Genomic DNA, 16669 nt, shown 5'->3' on the forward strand with positions numbered 1-16669 from the left:
TTCAAGGAAAATATATTGATTGTAAAGGTTAAATAATGGGAGAGATTTAAAAATAAGTGAAGTTTTAAACAGTGATGTTTTAAACCTTCTTTTTGGAGACTTCTTTTTCTACTGATGGATCTCAGTATTTGGCTAGCCGAGGTATTATTGGCTGCTATCAAGTGGGAAAACTCTTGTTAGTGTAGAGTTTGACGTAAAAGAAAATCATCTGAAGAAATAAAAATCATCTTTATCATGAAGAAAATTATCTTGTATTATTTTACAGCAGTTAATGGTCTCAATTCTTATTTCCCCAGTAATGTGTAGAATGGTTGCAGCCCCTCCAGGTTTTTTGTGTGCAGGCGTACCCTAAGTATTGAATGAGAGGGTTCCAGTTGCTTTTCCTGGCCTCACACAGATTGTGCTAGAATTAATAGTGTTTACTTTTTTAATTCATAAATTACCTTTTGGTTGGCTCTCCTTTGAGAGCTTGCTGAGAAACTGGAGCCTTTAAGTCAGAATGGAGCTATGTTTGAGCTGCCCTCTGAAAATTTCTTCAGTGTTAGTCAGGTTATTGTGTGTTTGAAAAAGGAAGGAATAAGTTTTGCTCGTAACTTATACAAACCAAAAACAATATGGATCAGATTTGGAAGTGCTACGTCAACACTTCTTCTCTTGGATGTTAATGTTATAAACTGGAAATAACAAAGGGCTGTCTTTGGTGGAGGTAGCAGAGTTCTGACATTTTAAAAATATATTTTAAAAAGTTGCAGGCACTCTCAGACAACTTCAGCTGTCAGTAACTTAAAACACAGTGCTGTACCTCCAACCCTTTGTTTGCATGTGCTGTATATGTAAAAGCGATTTAGACAGGAAAGATTTATTTTATAAAGCAATAGGCTGAAGGGCCACAGAACTGGTGTGTGCGTGTAATGGAATTTATTTGGGGGAGAATAGGAGCATGTGTTTGTTTTGTTGAGGATTTTTGTTTGCTTTGTTGGGGGTCAGGGAGACGTTTGCTCGTGGGGAAGGAGGGATGGGAACAAGTCAGCAAAAATGAAGAACTGTGCAGGAAGCTCTGTCTGTGTTAACTTTTTTCTGACGTTCAACTGGATTTGTCTTGTAGCTTTGTTGCTTAGTGACACTGAAAACAGGTATAGCACGTATGCTCCAGATTTATTTTGAAAACACAGGAGAGGATATGCACTTGCACGAACTGTGAGATAGGAATGTTATAGGAATGTTACTTGTGTTCCAGAAGAGCTTGGAAAAATCCACACCACTTTTGAGAAAGCTGTTTGTAGCAAAGGAGAATGCCCTTGTTTTAGGTAACTTCACTAGCCCCTTGGTACACAGCAACACTAAGCATGCGCACTCATACCATCCTTCTCGTATTTTCAGGATTTACACAAAAGGATCTGAGGTAGAAAGACACACTTAGTAAGCAGAACAAATCGTTTTGATTTGTAAGGATTTGCTGTTATAGTGTGTGCTATCATTGAAATACTCATTTACTATTATTAAGCGTGCGTTTAAAGGTCTTGGGAGCCAAGTTTGGCTCTTTTGTTATATTTGTGCAGAACATGACAGTTTCTTCATGCTATCTTAGTCCAGAAAAGTATGTTTCGAATCATTGCTCAGCATAATCTGTCCCATGTAAGTAACATCTCTCTTGGAGGGACTCTGACATGGGAGGAAGAAAATCTTGGCAGGTTTGCACCATGTTTCTACATTAGTGACTAACTGCAAAATTGATTCTTTCATCAAATATTCTACTACTTGGTTAAAAAAAAAATGTAATTCTTTCCATCTGAGGGTGTGTTTTGCTTTTTTTAGAAATATATACATTGTAGAATGGTGTTTGCAATATATTGGAAGGCATTATTTTTGTCTGGGTTTGCTTTACAGTTCTTAAACTAAAATGCTTATTAGAAAGTGAAAGAGGACCACGTTACTCTTGTATTTGAGATGTGGTGACTGAGCAATGCCTTTTATTTAAAACAGGAACAAATTCAGTTGTCCAGATATAGGCCATGTGAAATGTCTTGAATGTCTGTCTGCAGCATGGACCATCCGGAGACCCGTGCCCTCCTGTAGCACCAACTGAAAGCCATGTGCCTGTAGAAATGTCTCTAGACGGTTGTGTTTAGGCAATAGCAATACACAATGAATTTGGATTATTTGTTTCTGAGGTGATGAAAGCTCTGCCCTGACCACAACTATGGCAGTGTTTTTTATGTATCTTTGCTTTCCCTAATGAAAGGGAAAGATGCTGTACTCTGATTCTCAGGGATTATTAACTGAGCAATTATCTTCATTTCTTTTTATGCACTAGACTATGGTTCAGTAAACTGTGCAGGAGGTGACTATTTAAAACACCATGAGAATTTTGGGGAGGGAAAAATATTCTAAAGCAGGAAAAGCGTTGATAGAAACTGAATTGCTGTTTACCTCAAGATTGAAGGAGACTTAGTTCATACAACACTTTTTTTTTTTTTTGTGAAATAACCCTCCCTCAAAATAACTGATATCGTTTAAAAAAAAAAAAGTCTTCTTGAATCTGATGATGTGACATTCACACAGCATCTGCTATGAATGCTTATGTAATCTTCCCCCTCCGTTTTCTTCCAGAAATGAAAATGATACTGACCATGTTCATAACCACGAAGAACTGTGATCATTCCAAGTCATCACTACTCAACCGAATTCACCGAGCCTAGCAATGATGACCAGATGTTTAAGACTGAAATGCCAATACCAAACTCCATGTTAACATCTTTGGTCTATATTCCCTTACAATCTTTCTTGTTTATTTTTTATAACCACTTCTTAACAAACTTAGACTTTTTAAAATGAAGTTTTAGAGGGCAAGATCTTCTTTTTCACAAATATTTGCATTTTTGAAGCTGATTCTTGGTTATATGAAAGTGAACACAAAAGAAGTCTGGAAGGTATTGTTCACTGGAGCAGGTAGTTATTGTGCAAAAAGGGGGATCTTAACTAATTTAGATAGTGGTTTTTTTTTTTTTTCAAATATTTCAAACGAAATCTTTCTGGAATAATTTACATTTTTTCAGATTATTCAGGTAAATATATAGTATCACATAACAAAGATTTTTATAAAAATACAACATTTCCTAAAATTTGAAAAAAATATTTTTCTTTGGATAAATTTTATACTGATATCTACTGTAACTCTTTCTGTTCTAAGGTTCTCCTCTCTGTGGTGCAGAGATGGTGCGGTAGTCTGTAGAGGAGGAAGAGTTACAAAGAAAATTCTTCTGACTGAGCACTGTGTTCTTTTTGCACTTTGGTGCCAATGCTCATCTTTTTGTAGACATTTTGCGGTCTGCAACATTCCAGATAAGGAAAGAAGGAATAACAAAATATCTTTCTCTTCTTCCAACAAGAGATGATCTAGGCAGCTTAAAACCTTAGTGCTTTTTTTTTTGTGACTGTGTCTGAACTTCAACACTTCCATTGTTTGAACACACCTGTAGAATGCTTGCTTTCTATTAAACCTCACTGCCTACATGTTAGAACTGACATTTCTTGCTATTGAGAAGGTATATGTTTCAGGTGCTTTGTCTAATGGCTAATGCAGGTTTTTGGGATACTGAGTAAAAAGTGCGTGATGGATTCCATTCATAAATGAGACAGTACCATCATTTGAAACTGCCATTTAAGACTGAGAAAACCTGTTAATTATTTTGGATTTTATTTTTTTTGTTGTTCTTTGGGGGTTGTTTGTTTTGGGGTTTGTTTTGGTTTTGTTTTGCTGTTGACTCTGTGTATAGTTAAAATGCCAAATTAGATTTATAGCAGCTTGAAGTTGTATTAAGTGTTATTTTTGCTTTCTGTAATTCTATTATAAAATAAAGTTGTTTATTCTCTGTATGACTATTGGCACTCAGACATAAATTTGATAATACTTAAAATGAGCAAATCAATTTTGAGAAATGCAGTTGTAGGAGCCACAGGACCTTGAGAATTTGGGAGTAGTGCAAATAGTCTCCAGAGTTACCTGAAGGGTGGTACAATTATTGGTTGTCTTCTAATATATTAGTGTATTTTTTAGGTGTCTTGCAATAAGCATCCTGTTTTCTGTGGTTCAGAGAAGAAGAAATCTTAAAGACTCCAAAAAAAGATTTGGACAGTACTACACAAGTTAAAATGCCCCAGTTGACAAGTCATTCTACGGAGTTCATTGAATTAGAGGTACTATGATTTTAAAGTAACAAATCATACTACCTCTCAGTACATTTCTTTCTCACTTCTGAGTGATGTATTTTTGGTGCTGTTCTCAGTTTAGATTGCTGCCATCTGTCAGCATGCTTGGTTAACAGAAATTCCTTTTAGTTTTGGCTTTGTGTAATTTGGACACTGTAATACAACAGTAACCAAGATGTTTGTTTATATGCATACAGGTGTTCTTAATTACATCCCACATTAGCCTGAAAAATACCAGATTTTTTTTTTTAAAAAAAAAGAACCCCACCCAACCTAATAACCTAAAATAACTATTACAATGCTGTGCATGAGCAAGGAGGTGGTCAAGAAAGTCGTAAATCCTGGATATATAAGAGAAAGTCATAATGGAGATGTATTCATTTAAGGGGATGATTTTATGGATTTACATAAGAAGTGTGTAAGAAAAAGCTCTACAAAGAGGTATTTTTGATGTTGTGTGGTATTGGTTACAGAACTTGTTGGGTGTGAAGAAAGTAAATTCCTTACTGAGTTGGATCTTTGATTTGTTAGGCACTAGATCGATTCTGGTTTTTATTGCAATTGTATTTAATCCTTAAAACTGCAAATATAATATTTTTGAAAACAATGACTTTCACCGAGAGATGTATTTCTTCAAATCCTAATCAGAACCATCTATTGAAGGAAAATTTATACTTTCAGCTCAGCGTAGCTTGTGCATAGATATTGCTTTAATGGATTAAACATGTGCTAATTAAACAGCCTTTGTCATGCAGAAAAACTTAGTCCCCAAGTGTGATTAGTCCTAAAAGTAGCCGAGTTTTAGAGATTCTGGTTGAAATTATTCACCTGTTCTAGAATATTGTGCAATTCTGAGTTTTCATTGTTACTTTTTTTATACATCTATAGCAAAAACTGCAAAATGCAACAAATTGTTCTCGAGACATTTCACAAGTTGACTTTACAATACTTATGCAATTAACTTCAAACACAATTACAGACCTATTTAATGAAAATCTGGAGAAGGTATTTGAGTAATTCTGCTTAAATGCTGTTTGAGAGCAGTGAGTCATGTGGATCCTATATAAAAAAATACTTAATGCATCTTTCTTTTCTATCTTGATCACCTGAGGGTTCATAATGCTGGAGTTGTTCAGATTGCTTCCTTGATTAAGGCTTCATAAAGGACAAGCAAGCAACTCTGGAGACTGTTGGTTTTAAGAAGAAAAAAAAAATGTATTGGTCAGATCTATAAGCAACTGCAGTACAAAGCGTTTCTTGAAATATGGACATTCTACTGGACAACTCAGACTGAATGGCAACTTTTAGGTTGTCCACTGAAATCAGGTAGATAGAATAAGATAAATGAAATATTATGACAGAAGTCAGAGTTGGTGAAATTTGATAGAGGCCAGAGTGACAATTAACTGTACCCTTGGCCAGGAAGCAGTGGCAGCTTCTTAGCTTTTTACAATGTTTACAATGGAATTGGGCTACTTGGAGGAGCTGGTATCTATCCCATGTGGTTGACCTGATTACACCTCTAGAAGGTTTGAAACTGTTTTGATTTTCAGGCTGCTTTGCTGTGGTTTTGTTTCATTCTGTGTTTGTTTTTTTTTCTTACACTGCACTTGGAAAGCATACTTGGATTATTAATATTAGTACAAGTTACAATTGTTAACAGTGCTACTAATGACTACAGTGTTAATTTATTTAATTTATTCTGTTAGCATGAAGGAACTCCAAAGATTTTGGAGGTAAGTACATATGAATGGCTGCACTGGGCCAGGCTAAATGACTAACACTTAGAAGTGTTAGTCATTTGCTGCTTCTGACGTAGGCTACTGACCTAGGCTACTGATCGTTGCCTGGGGATGCGTATAAAACAGAATAAGTACTGTACTAGAAAGTAGTACTGCCTCATACTCTCACAGCTTTCAGCAATTTTCAGAGACTTATATTTATCTTCCTCAGATTTATTCTTACACATTTGCTATTTGCTTTTTAAAAACCTTTTGTTCTATAGTGTTAATTAAATGTATATTTTTTCCTTGTCCAAGGAACAATGTAAGATGTATGTTTTTAATGCCAGTAGCATGAAAACAGATGTTTCTTGGCACTATACAGTAACAGAACTGAAAACAGCAAGGCCTGAGGATTTTCATGACGTAGTAGAGAGTCCTGAATGTCAGATCGTCCTGCACATTACCAATTACAGCTCAGTAAGCAGTTATGGCAAAGGCACCCAGTGTTTTTCTGTTATAATTCTTATCTAATACCTACATTGTATTCTACTCGGTAGCTGTAATACTATTTTACAGTAAAGAAGTCTTTAAGAGTGATTAAAAAAATAACATTTTAGATCTCTATTCTCAGACATTTCATGAAATAACATTAATGCTAGGTTGTAGTAAGGCTTGTTAAACTTTACTTCTATATCTTTACATGTGGTCCAGGCGAATCTTTCCATGGATGATGGAGGAATGGGTGTTGGAAACTGAGGGAGTTAGAATGGAGTGGAAAGGGGAACAATTACTGTAACTTATGACCAATATCCAAAATTATGGATTTTTCTACTGGCAGCATGTTTCTTAAATGTAAAAAGTCAATACTGCTTAGAATGGAAATACACAGATTGATGAAGAACTTGATCTCTAAGAGTATCCTAATGCAGAAGACAGTGAGCAATCTCTATTTCTAAATGTCCCTTATATTCCTTACATCTTAAGCGTAATCGTGCTCTGCCAAAGATAAATATCATAAATATTTAAGGAGTTCTTAAACTATTGGGCAGAGGCATTGAACAAGGACACCAACCAGAATATGATTCTTAATATTCATCCAGATGCTGAACAAAACCGGGACTGTTCCTGACCCAAAAAATTTACAGTCCGAGTGAGATCTCCAGAGTGGTTTGTGTGCTCAGTCAGACCTATGAATTGCTTCTACCTGGCTGACCACCATTCTCTGCCAAGAAAGACACCGAGTGAGTGTTACAGCAGGGACCAGTCCCCAAAAGCTGGAGGGCTTGCTCTCTGCTTGAAGGTGTGATCATTTCTGGATGTTTTCTGTTTGTGTGAGACAACTGTAGGCAGAGGTAGATCATTAGAATCAAACTTTCATATCTCTTTCCTTAGACACCGTATTATACCTCGCTCTAACTTTAGCATCTCTCCTGTTCGAGCTGTTTGATCGTTAGCTTACACGAACTGTGGATAATGGCTTTAAACTGAAAAAGGGTAGATTTAGATTAGATCTAAGGAAGAAGTTCTTGACTGCGAGGGTGGTGTGAGGCATTGGCACAGGCTGCCCAGAGAAGCTTTGGATGTCCCATCCCTGGGGGTTTTCAAGGCCAGGTTGGATCACGTTTTGGCATCTTGCTCTAGTAGAAGGTGTCCCTGCCAATTGCAGGGGGGTTGGAACTGGATGGTCTTTAAGGTCCCTTCCAACCTAAACCATTTAATGATTTTATGATCAATGCTGAAGAAGTCATTATCTATGTGACCAGGAGAACAGGCTTTCTATGTAGGTTCTTTCAGTTGAATACATTCTTTGTGTGGTCAGTAATAGCTCTGTGCATTAAGAGCACTTTAAGAATCTTTATGCATTACATCTTAATCTCTCAAGCTCTGTATCCTGTAAGTATTCATAAATACTTTGCTGACACTGTAATAACTGACTTGGTATTTAGTGAACCTTAAATTCTTTACATAATGACATAAATCCAAGTTTAGAAGCCCTAAAGTTAAACAAAGTGTGGCATTTTTTTCACCATCTCTGCTTTTGTGGAATCATGATGAATCTTTCAATGAAAGCAAACTTATTCTGGTTGCTTAGTACCAACATTTAAGGTACAATTAATACAAGAATTGTATACAATATTATACAATACACGAGAATATACAAGAAATCACTAATTGTAGGAGCAGGCCAATATTAAGAGCTTTTAATACTCTGCCTTTTTGGTCAAGTCTGGATGTACTAGATGTAAAGAAAGCATGCTCTGCTTCAGACTGTGTTGCACTAGGCCTGCAAGGTAATGTAAAAGCCAAGGTATGAGAGAGGAAAGGGAGCTCCCCAGTTTCCTAAGTATGTCAATTTGCTGTTGTGAATCTAAGCATACTTAACAACTGCATGATAAGGAGCATTTGTGATTTGAGAGCTGCCTTTAGAGTGTTTCTTTCCTTTTGCCCTCTGAAATGCATTTGTATGTGTTTTTTATTTGTATGTGTTGTTAATCAAATGAAATTTGTGGTATGAGGTCTGTAAGAACAAAAAGACTGCATACTTTGCTCTTACTGCAAAGAACAAGTTTATAGAAAGAATAAAATCAGAAGAAAACCATCTTAAACTTTTTGACTACAGGATATGGGAAAAACACTTCTGATGTGATATTACAAAGTTCAGGTAGGACATCTTGAAACACCCAGAGAGTGATAATGGGCACCTGGTGCGAGTTGCCAGCTGAGGGTGGGAAACCCAGCAATCACACTGCAGATTCCTCTGGCAGATGACCAAGATCAGCTTGTTTCTACTGTTTTTGTTCTTCCATGCTTCGCTGTGTTTCTTTTACAAGTTGGCTCCTTTGAAGTCAAAGTCTAAGTATCTTTCCTGTATTTAACTTCTGCTGTTCATATCAATGCTATGGCTTCTGCATAAATGCCTGTTTGTTTTCCACCCAGAACCTTCTGCTGATTTCAAATGGAAGGAACTACAAAGTGCTTCGCACTTTTCAAGCATAGTTAATTAAACAGAAGTTAGAGACTACTAGATCTAACTAGAGGTACTTACATTTCAGCATCCTACCATTTACTTTAAAAATACAGAGGTAGTTCTTTCTAAGTAACAAATAATTGGCTCTTCACCTGTTCAATGCAATTAATCTATTATTTGCATAGATAAATGTGTGGAAAAAGTTATACATTATAAAAATAGGATAGTATTAAAATGCGATGGAGAACTGTTACGTATAGTAAAGGTAATTGATGTTTGACTCCTTTCTTCTCATAGCATTTGGTAAACTACCCTGTTTCTTCTGGCCTCATTAATATTTACAAAATGATTCAAAGGAGTTCTCAGAAGGCTATGAAACCTACAGTTCTGCGAAAACACAGATAACTCATACAAAGCACATTACCCACCATGCAAGAACATAGTGGATAACAACAACCAACTGCAAGGAGAAGTAATTGCAGACAGTAATTGCTAGCAGGTAGGAACAGTCATGTCCCTGATAGTTATGAGGGACAGTAAGTACAGTCACTTCTTGTTCTTCATCAGTTTGGGCTTAAATTTGAATTAGAAATGGAAGATAAAAGGCAAGAGTATTTTTGAACAGTTTGAGTTGTATTTTTGTGGGCCTCAGCCAATCAGAAATACACTTAAACCTGTACATCTACAGCTAACTGGGGAGGGGGAGATTGTGTGACAAGACACATCCATACTTAAGGGCTTTTTATTTGAAAAATCATCTGTTTATTCAAGGATTGTCCTCAATCTAAAATGACCATTTGGAAAAACATTGATTGCAATTTTCCATGGTTTCAAAATTTGGCATGGTCAATCAGCAAAGTCCTTTTGTTTCCCATCAACATTATATTTTGTTTCCAAACTCTATGGGAAGTATACTTCAGAAGACCTACACTCTTTCCCAAAGTATACGTGTAATGAAAATAAGTCAGTTCCCCCTCATCACCCTTCTCAATTTCTAGATGTCACTGCTTGATATGAACTTGCTATTTTTGCATCTTCAATTTAATAAGACTGCCTGCCTTGTATGCGCAGCTCAGCTCTCTCAGGAGCTTGTTATATAGTTTTCTGCCTTGTAGGCTAGCGAAGGACTAGTGAGCAAGGTGCTTTCTCTCCCACCAAATCCTGCGTTATGTAAACAAACTGATACAGTATATTGCAGGAGGTCTCTGGTGTCTGATGAGGGGAATAAAGTACTGCTCACCTGGCCTCATGGGACAGAGCAAAACTGCTACAAGGCCTTTTTGAATGGCAGTAGCTGTTTTGTTTGTACAGTGCCGCACTTGCTTCTCTCCATTTTGTTCTCCTCCGTGGTATTTATCTACAGCTGGTTATTTTTAAACCTGCAGAGCTGAGCACTGGTTGTAAGTTTGCTTCCTGAGACATGAGACTCCCTTAAATGTCATTCAGTTCCTGCATTTGTTCACTTTTTTCCCAGATCTCCCCAGCTTCTGCCGCTCCGTGCGATAATCCAGGAGGGTGTTTCTGGGGTCATGCAGCATGGCCAGTTCCTTGTCAACTGGAAGATAAGCCAAGCAACAGAAATATACATAAGAATGTGCAACTTTGAGGTGGTGAATTTTTGTATAGAAAAGGAGCTGGTGCTTATTAGTATGATTTTTATTAAACTGAAGGCACACGAGTGGTGCGATATTATCAGTTTCTATATGTTTTTAGAAAATCATCTGAGTGTAACAGAGGTCCCCTGCTCATGCCCAGTGAAGCCCTGATACAAACTCTGCTGTTATCAGCAGAAATGCCCTATCCTCATTACCTCTACCAGCTTTCAATCAGAATAAAATTCCTCAACAACCACAAGGAGAGCATAGAATCATAGACTAGTTTGGAAGAGACCCACAAGGCTGGCTCCACACAGAAACACAAAAAAAAAAACAGATCCTGTGTCTGAGAGTGGTGTCCAAATACTTTTGTATTCTGTCAGGTCCAATGCTGTGACCACTGCCCTGGGCAGCCTGTCCCAGTGCCCAACCACCTCTGGGTGCAGACCCTTTCCCTAACCCCCAGCCTGACCCTCCCCTGTCCCAGCTCCATGCCATCCCCTCAGGTCCTGTCGCTGTCCCCAGAGAGCAGAGCTCAGCGCCTGCCCCTCCGCTCGCTCCCCTCTTGGGGAAGCTGCAGGCCGCCATGAGGCCTCCCCTCAGCCTGCTCTGCTCGGGGCTGAACAAAACAAGGTACCTCAGCTGCTCCTCACATGTCTTGCCCTCCAGACCCTTTGTCATCTTCGTAGAGTTCCTTTAGACACTCTATAATAGTTTTGTCTTTCTTAAACTGTGGTGCCCAAAACTACTTGCAGTACTTGAGGTGAGGCTGCACCAGCAGCAGTACAGCAGCAATTAGTGTTTATTAAAAATTCACTTTGTTTTACTGTGGCAGTGCCATGACAGCCCAGTCATCCCTGTGCTGCCTGTGGTACAAACGGAACAGGAACGTAAACCTACATCATCAAAACAGAAGAGATATCAGAGTCATCAGAGGCTTGGAGAATATTTGAAGAGGGATGGGGAAATGGAGGGGGGAAAAAAAGGTGAGGAGAAAAAAAAAAAAAGAAAAAAGTCTAGTTAGGTTAAAAAAAAAAAAATCTTAAGACATTAGAGTCCCTTGTCATTGTCAGTTGTTCAGAGGAAAGTCCTGTGGTTTCATGTGTTACTTTTAGGTTTATTTTTAAGAAACCCTGAGATAATACTGAAGTGGGTTTTGATATATTTATATGGACCTTTTCTCTTGCTTTATAGAGAAAAATGAGGAGTGCTTATTTGACAATGAAACAAGGCAGCCTTGCTTGTAGTAATGCAAATGTGTATTATTTATTTTTAATGGGATCTAAGGATTTTATTTTTTGGGGGGGAAGGAGTGGCTGACATGCCAGAAGGCTGTGCTGCTATTCAGCAAGACCTGGACTGGCTGGAGAGATGGGTAGGAAGAAACCGAATGAGATTTAATAAGAGCAAGTGAAGTGTAGAGTCATGCACCTGTGAAGGAACAGCCACATGTATCAGTACAGGCTGGGGGACGACCTGTTGGAGAGGAGCTCTGAGGAGAAGGACCTGGGGGTCCTGGTGGACAACAGGTTGACCATGAGCCAGCACTGTGCCCTTGTGGCCAAGAGGGCTAATGGGATCCTGGCATGCATTAAAAGGAGCGTGGCCAGCAGGTCAAGGGAGGTGATCCTCCCCCTCTACTCTGCCTTGGTCAGGCCTCACCTGGAGTCCTGTGTCCAGTTCTGGGCTCCCCAGTATAAGAAAGACAGGAATCTCCTGGAAAGAGTCCAGCAGAGGGCCACAAAGATGAAATAGGGCCTGGAGCATCTTCCCTATGAAGAAAGGCCGAGACCTGGGTCCGTTCAGCCTGGAGAAGAGAAGACTGAGAGGGGATCTCCTCAGTGTATATAAGTATCTGAGGGGTGGGCGACAGAAGGATGTAGCCAACCTCTTCTCAGTGGTTTGTGGGGATAGGACAAGGGGCAATGGCTGCAAGTTAGAGCACAGGAAGTTCCGCACTGACATGCGAAAGAACTTCTTCATGGTGAGGGTGACGAAGGACTGGAACAGACTGCCTAGGGAGGTTGTGGAGTCTCCTTCCCTGGAAATTCAAGGCCTGTCTGGACACCTACCTGGGCAGCCTGCTCTGAGGAACCTGCTTTGGCAGGGGGGTTGGACCTGATGATCTTTTGAGGTCCCTTCCAACCCCTACAGTTCTGTGATTCTGTGAAATAGGTACCCAGAGCCTACTGAATTTCTATGGCTTTGTTGAGAGTGACTGTTAGCACTTAAAGGAGTCTGTTCCCAGGCTTATTTTTTAGTTGCAGGGCTTGCCTGATGATCTGAAGCTGCCTCAGATTGCCTGCTCAGGGAGAACTGCTCGCCATGATTCATGAGTACTCTGGAGGCCTGGGTGGTGGGCTGGACTCTATCTCCCCCACATCAAGTGAAGGAAGGGCTTGGAGTTAGAGGTGGAACAGTGATGTCCAAAGTCTTAGACAATAATGAATCTGCCATCCTCCTTAGAACCCCACCCAGGACAATTCTGCTGTGGAAATGGAGAATTTCCTTCCATGGGGCCCTGGAAAGTCAGGGTTTTCCCTTAGTTTATCCTTCTCAGCTAGGAAAGAGAGAAGTAAGGAAGCAATATTCCTTTGACAAATTCCCCTGCCATCCAGATCATCCACCTCTCAAAAAATCAATTGCTAGTCTTAGAAAATTTAGGAAATTATTACTTAAACTCCTTACAAATCCAAAGCTATAGCCCAGTCTGTTTCAGTGGTTGATCATGCAGCATAAACATGAATGTCTGTGTTGTTTTTTGGTTTTTTTTTTTTCAGGTGGGTTCTTTTGGTTTAATGAAAGTATTTTCTGAGCCTTAGCAAAATACCCATACCCTTGCATACCCTTGGGATCTGTAGCCCACCTCCTTTTCCTGTTTTGCTCAGTCTTAGCTGGAATAGAAAAGCAAGAGAAACACCATGTAAAAATGAGTTCAGTAGTATTATTTCATTCAGTTAGACAGCTGGTACTTATCACAGATGGACACTGATTATTTGCTGAAAGAGAGAACTCCTGTTTTTATCCAAAGACTAATGCAACAATTCCATTAGCTTCTATTCTGTTTTTCCTAAGACAATCTGAAAGTGATAGAGCTCTCAATGCTCAGGTTTCCTTCTCCCTCATAGATACTGAATTGTATGATGTTTTGGCACCAAACCGTTTTTTGTTGTTTGCCAGTGTGTGAAAAACTGTCAGCAGTTATAAATTATCCTTGGAGAGAGGTGAAGGCTGAGCTGAGTTAGTCATGCAGAGCAGGCTTTCCTAGTTGATTAATTCAGCATCTGAAAAGCACATCTTCAACAGGAAATGTCTGAGTTTTAGCAGCCTGGAGGTAGCTTGTGGTGTACACTTGTATGCAAACACCCTTCCTCCTTGTGAAAGCCTCAGTTCTAGATGCCTGGAGATATTATGCAAAATAAGAAATTAATTCATTCTACATTTGGGGATATTGTGGCCTTTCCTACATTTAGAACTGTGGTAAATTGCCCAATTTTCAAGTTTTCAGAAGATATATTCAGGACAGAACAAGTTTAAGGAATGTACAACTTGCAGTGCTTGATCTGGCACTCAGGCAAGGCTTCTTCCCTAACTTTGTACTGGTTGGGTAAATGTAGCTGTTTGCTGTCGGGTCAGCTCTGGGCAAATGTCTTGGTTTCCCTGCAGAGCCCTGCAGTCAGGATTGTCCTAGCCAAGTCTGCTTTTGAGATCATGGGTGAGCTGTTGGAGATGAAACCTGTAGTACAGTGCATTTGTCCCTCATGGGATTTGCAAGCTATACCAAGAAACGTGTTGAAGTTTACTGAGGAAACCTAGGTTATCATTTTATCTTCTCCAGCACTCCTTAACAAGAAAAGATCAAAAGGCAGCTAATTTCAGGAACAAGCTTAGCCAAGGTCTGCAAGAGTGGGTTTTGGAAGGGCTGAAGTAAAAAACAGGATAAAAAATGATATGAATGCACTCTGGGACAGGCCTTGGCAGTTTTTGTTTAAGTTTGGAGGCTTAAAATGAGAGCAGCATGTCTCTGAGCAGTCTCAGACTACATCTCAGACTCAGCCGCGACTCAAACCTGGAAGGCATGAAGACCATCCCATTAAAATGGGGTGGTCTGATATACAGGGATTCCTTTCCTGAAAGGAATCCCCTGCCTACTACAGCCATAGCCCTGTGTCTTTGTACAGGACGTGTCAGATCCTTTGAGGAGCCTGGTTTGCAACACTGGTGTAAGGTTTGTGTCACTTGCTGCGCATTCACCTGGGTAGGCAGGCTGCTTCTCCTTCTGCTTTTACTCCAAAGATAGATTTTGGAAGCAAATATAAGCTGATCTTAACATAGAAAATTTAAAATGGCAAATATACATTCACGTACCAAGTAAGAGTAAATACATACCTTCGAAAGCACACAGAGGCACGCTCAACAGCCAGCTATTGTGGGGCATAGCTGCTGTCAGCTTCATGCTGAAGACTCACACAGACAAAAACAATCTTTGCTCTAGCCGCCCTATTCTTTTTCTCCATTTGGTTGTCTTTTTGTAGGTAAAACTACGGAATTTTCAGTGAGGATTCAATCTGAATTCCAAACATATTTTTATAATATTTTTTTTCAAATCAGAAAATGGCTTAAAATGCAGTACAGCTTCAGAAGAGTAAGATCGTTGTTCTCTTCAGTTTAATTAAGGGTACAAGCCTGACAGCAGGCTGTTGAGTGAGGAGTTTTGTCTGCCTACCTACTCTTTCTGCCTGAATTGTGACTCACCTTCTGATAGTTGGATCCTGAAATAGGTGATGAGCATCAGCAGGAATAAAGCCACAGACATGAAGATCCAGCCAAAGAGAATGCAGCCGGGTAGCTCCCTTACAAACACTGAAATAATGTAAGTTACGCTCATTTCTTCTGCAGCAGCTTTGCTGAATAAGTTTCTTCAGATCTCTAAGTGTGCAGCTGATTTATCCTGCTTTCTTCCTTTTTTTTCTTTTTTTTTTCTCTCTGCATCAACATTCTGCCCTTTGCTCAGACTATTATCACTTTTTGGACTTTGGCTTGTTTGTATAGGCCCGTGATTCCTAATAGGATTGGAGTTCACTCGTAAAGTTACTCAACCACGGAGTTTAAAAGTGCTTATTCAAGTAGTGTAGGGCTCTGAAACCTTTGGATATGTCGGGCTGGGCACAATTTGTAAAGCTGCTGCCTTTTGAGCAATACGGGCTCTATCGTCTGCTAATATTCAGGTCATTCTGAATAATAAGCATACTCCTAGATAAATTCCTGATTTTATAATAGACCTAAATTGTTCGCTCAAGGTGAAGACCCTGTTATACATACATGTTGAAACACAGGCATACACGTACTTCTCTGTTCTGAAGTTTTCAAAACAAACCACTGTAGCAGGCACAAGTGAGAGAATGGTGTTGTAGCAACAGCATTTTTCCCAAAAAGTAGCTGCTGAACAGCAAAATTCAGGAAAGATTCTTTTTTAGAAAAATCAGAAATATTTTACTCTCAGAGACGTACATGCCAAGGAATTTAAGAACCTTTTAAATATTCAAGTAAGTAACTGGGTTTGGGGTGTTGACCGTGTTCAGTTTTTCCCCATCTGGTCACCAGTCCATAGCAGAACTATTTATAGGATGCACTGGTATGTTTAAAAAGAAGACTAGCCATAATATATCCCTCCCTTACACTTTCAGGTGTCTAAAACCGTTGGCACAGTATATGTGGCATCTTGACTTCACCTGGAGACAATGCAGAGTCTTGCCATTTGATCTGCCCGCATGCTTGAATCCCAGCAGAGACGTGCTTCAAGTTGTCAGAGATCGGGTTAGTCTGCCTGAACCTCCAACCTGTGGAGTATCGCATCTGATGCCTAATGAAGGAAGGCACCAGCTAACATTAAGCATTATGGTTTTGTGGCTTCAGCAGGTTGTTATGACACGGACAAAAAATCTGGCCCATTTTATGAGCATTTGTTTAATACCTACCAAATTTGAAATGGGACTGTGAGCTCAAAATGGAAACTACTATTTTAATAGCAATTTTTTCTGAATGCCCAGCAGTGATTTAGAAGATTTGACTAATTAGGCAGGTGGATAGGCTGGAGTTAATGGAAAATGCAGTGGATTTGTAGTAAACAAATGTGTCGTGTCACTTGTAATGAACAAGTTATTTCTATGTTC

General features: G+C 39.2%; 2 protein-coding genes across 19 annotated transcripts in view; one reads left to right on the top strand and one right to left on the bottom strand.

The window, feature by feature from the left end:
* EPB41L2 (erythrocyte membrane protein band 4.1 like 2) overlaps positions 1 to 3876 on the top strand; it is a 107898-nt gene extending 104022 nt beyond the window's left edge. For all 17 annotated transcript variants that reach the window (XM_027454514.3, XM_072036006.1, XM_072036007.1 and 14 more), the window contains one exon: positions 2611 to 3876. The gene's annotated coding sequence lies outside the window, so the exon portion shown is untranslated. The remainder of the gene's footprint in view (positions 1 to 2610) is intronic.
* A 4607-nt stretch (positions 3877 to 8483) lies between these two features.
* On the bottom strand, positions 8484 to 15531 carry SMLR1 (small leucine rich protein 1). 2 transcript variants are annotated; one of them, XM_021270352.4, is made up of 3 exons: positions 15252 to 15531; positions 13343 to 13390; positions 8484 to 10456 (listed from the first exon to the last, which is right to left on the bottom strand). In XM_021270352.4, the coding sequence occupies exons 1-3, from the start codon at positions 15382 to 15384 to the stop codon at positions 10344 to 10346; spliced, it is 294 nt and encodes a 97-aa protein (XP_021126027.2). In that variant the 5' UTR covers positions 15385 to 15531; the 3' UTR covers positions 8484 to 10343. The 2 variants fall into 2 exon arrangements, with proteins under 2 accessions (XP_021126027.2, XP_071892112.1); XM_072036011.1 differs by lacking the exon at positions 15252 to 15531 and adding an exon at positions 14886 to 15232.
* Between the last annotated feature and the right edge of the window lie 1138 nt (positions 15532 to 16669).

Source organism: Anas platyrhynchos, chromosome 3, assembly GCF_047663525.1.
Source record: "Anas platyrhynchos isolate ZD024472 breed Pekin duck chromosome 3, IASCAAS_PekinDuck_T2T, whole genome shotgun sequence".
NCBI classification, from domain to species: Eukaryota; Metazoa; Chordata; class Aves; order Anseriformes; family Anatidae; genus Anas; species Anas platyrhynchos.

Excerpts from the sequence above, each read along its gene's own strand:
- SMLR1 (XM_021270352.4), bottom strand. The coding sequence starts at position 15,384 with ATGAGCGTAACTTACATTATTTCAGTGTTTGTAAGGGAGCTACCCGGC. Across the intron at positions 13,391-15,251 it reads CAGGATCCAACTATCAGAAG|CTAAGACTGAGCAAAACAGG; the intron begins GTGAGTCACAAT and ends TTTCTATTCCAG. Across the intron at positions 10,457-13,342 it reads GTGGGCTACAGATCCCAAGG|TTGACAAGGAACTGGCCATG; the intron begins GTATGCAAGGGT and ends CTTATCTTCCAG.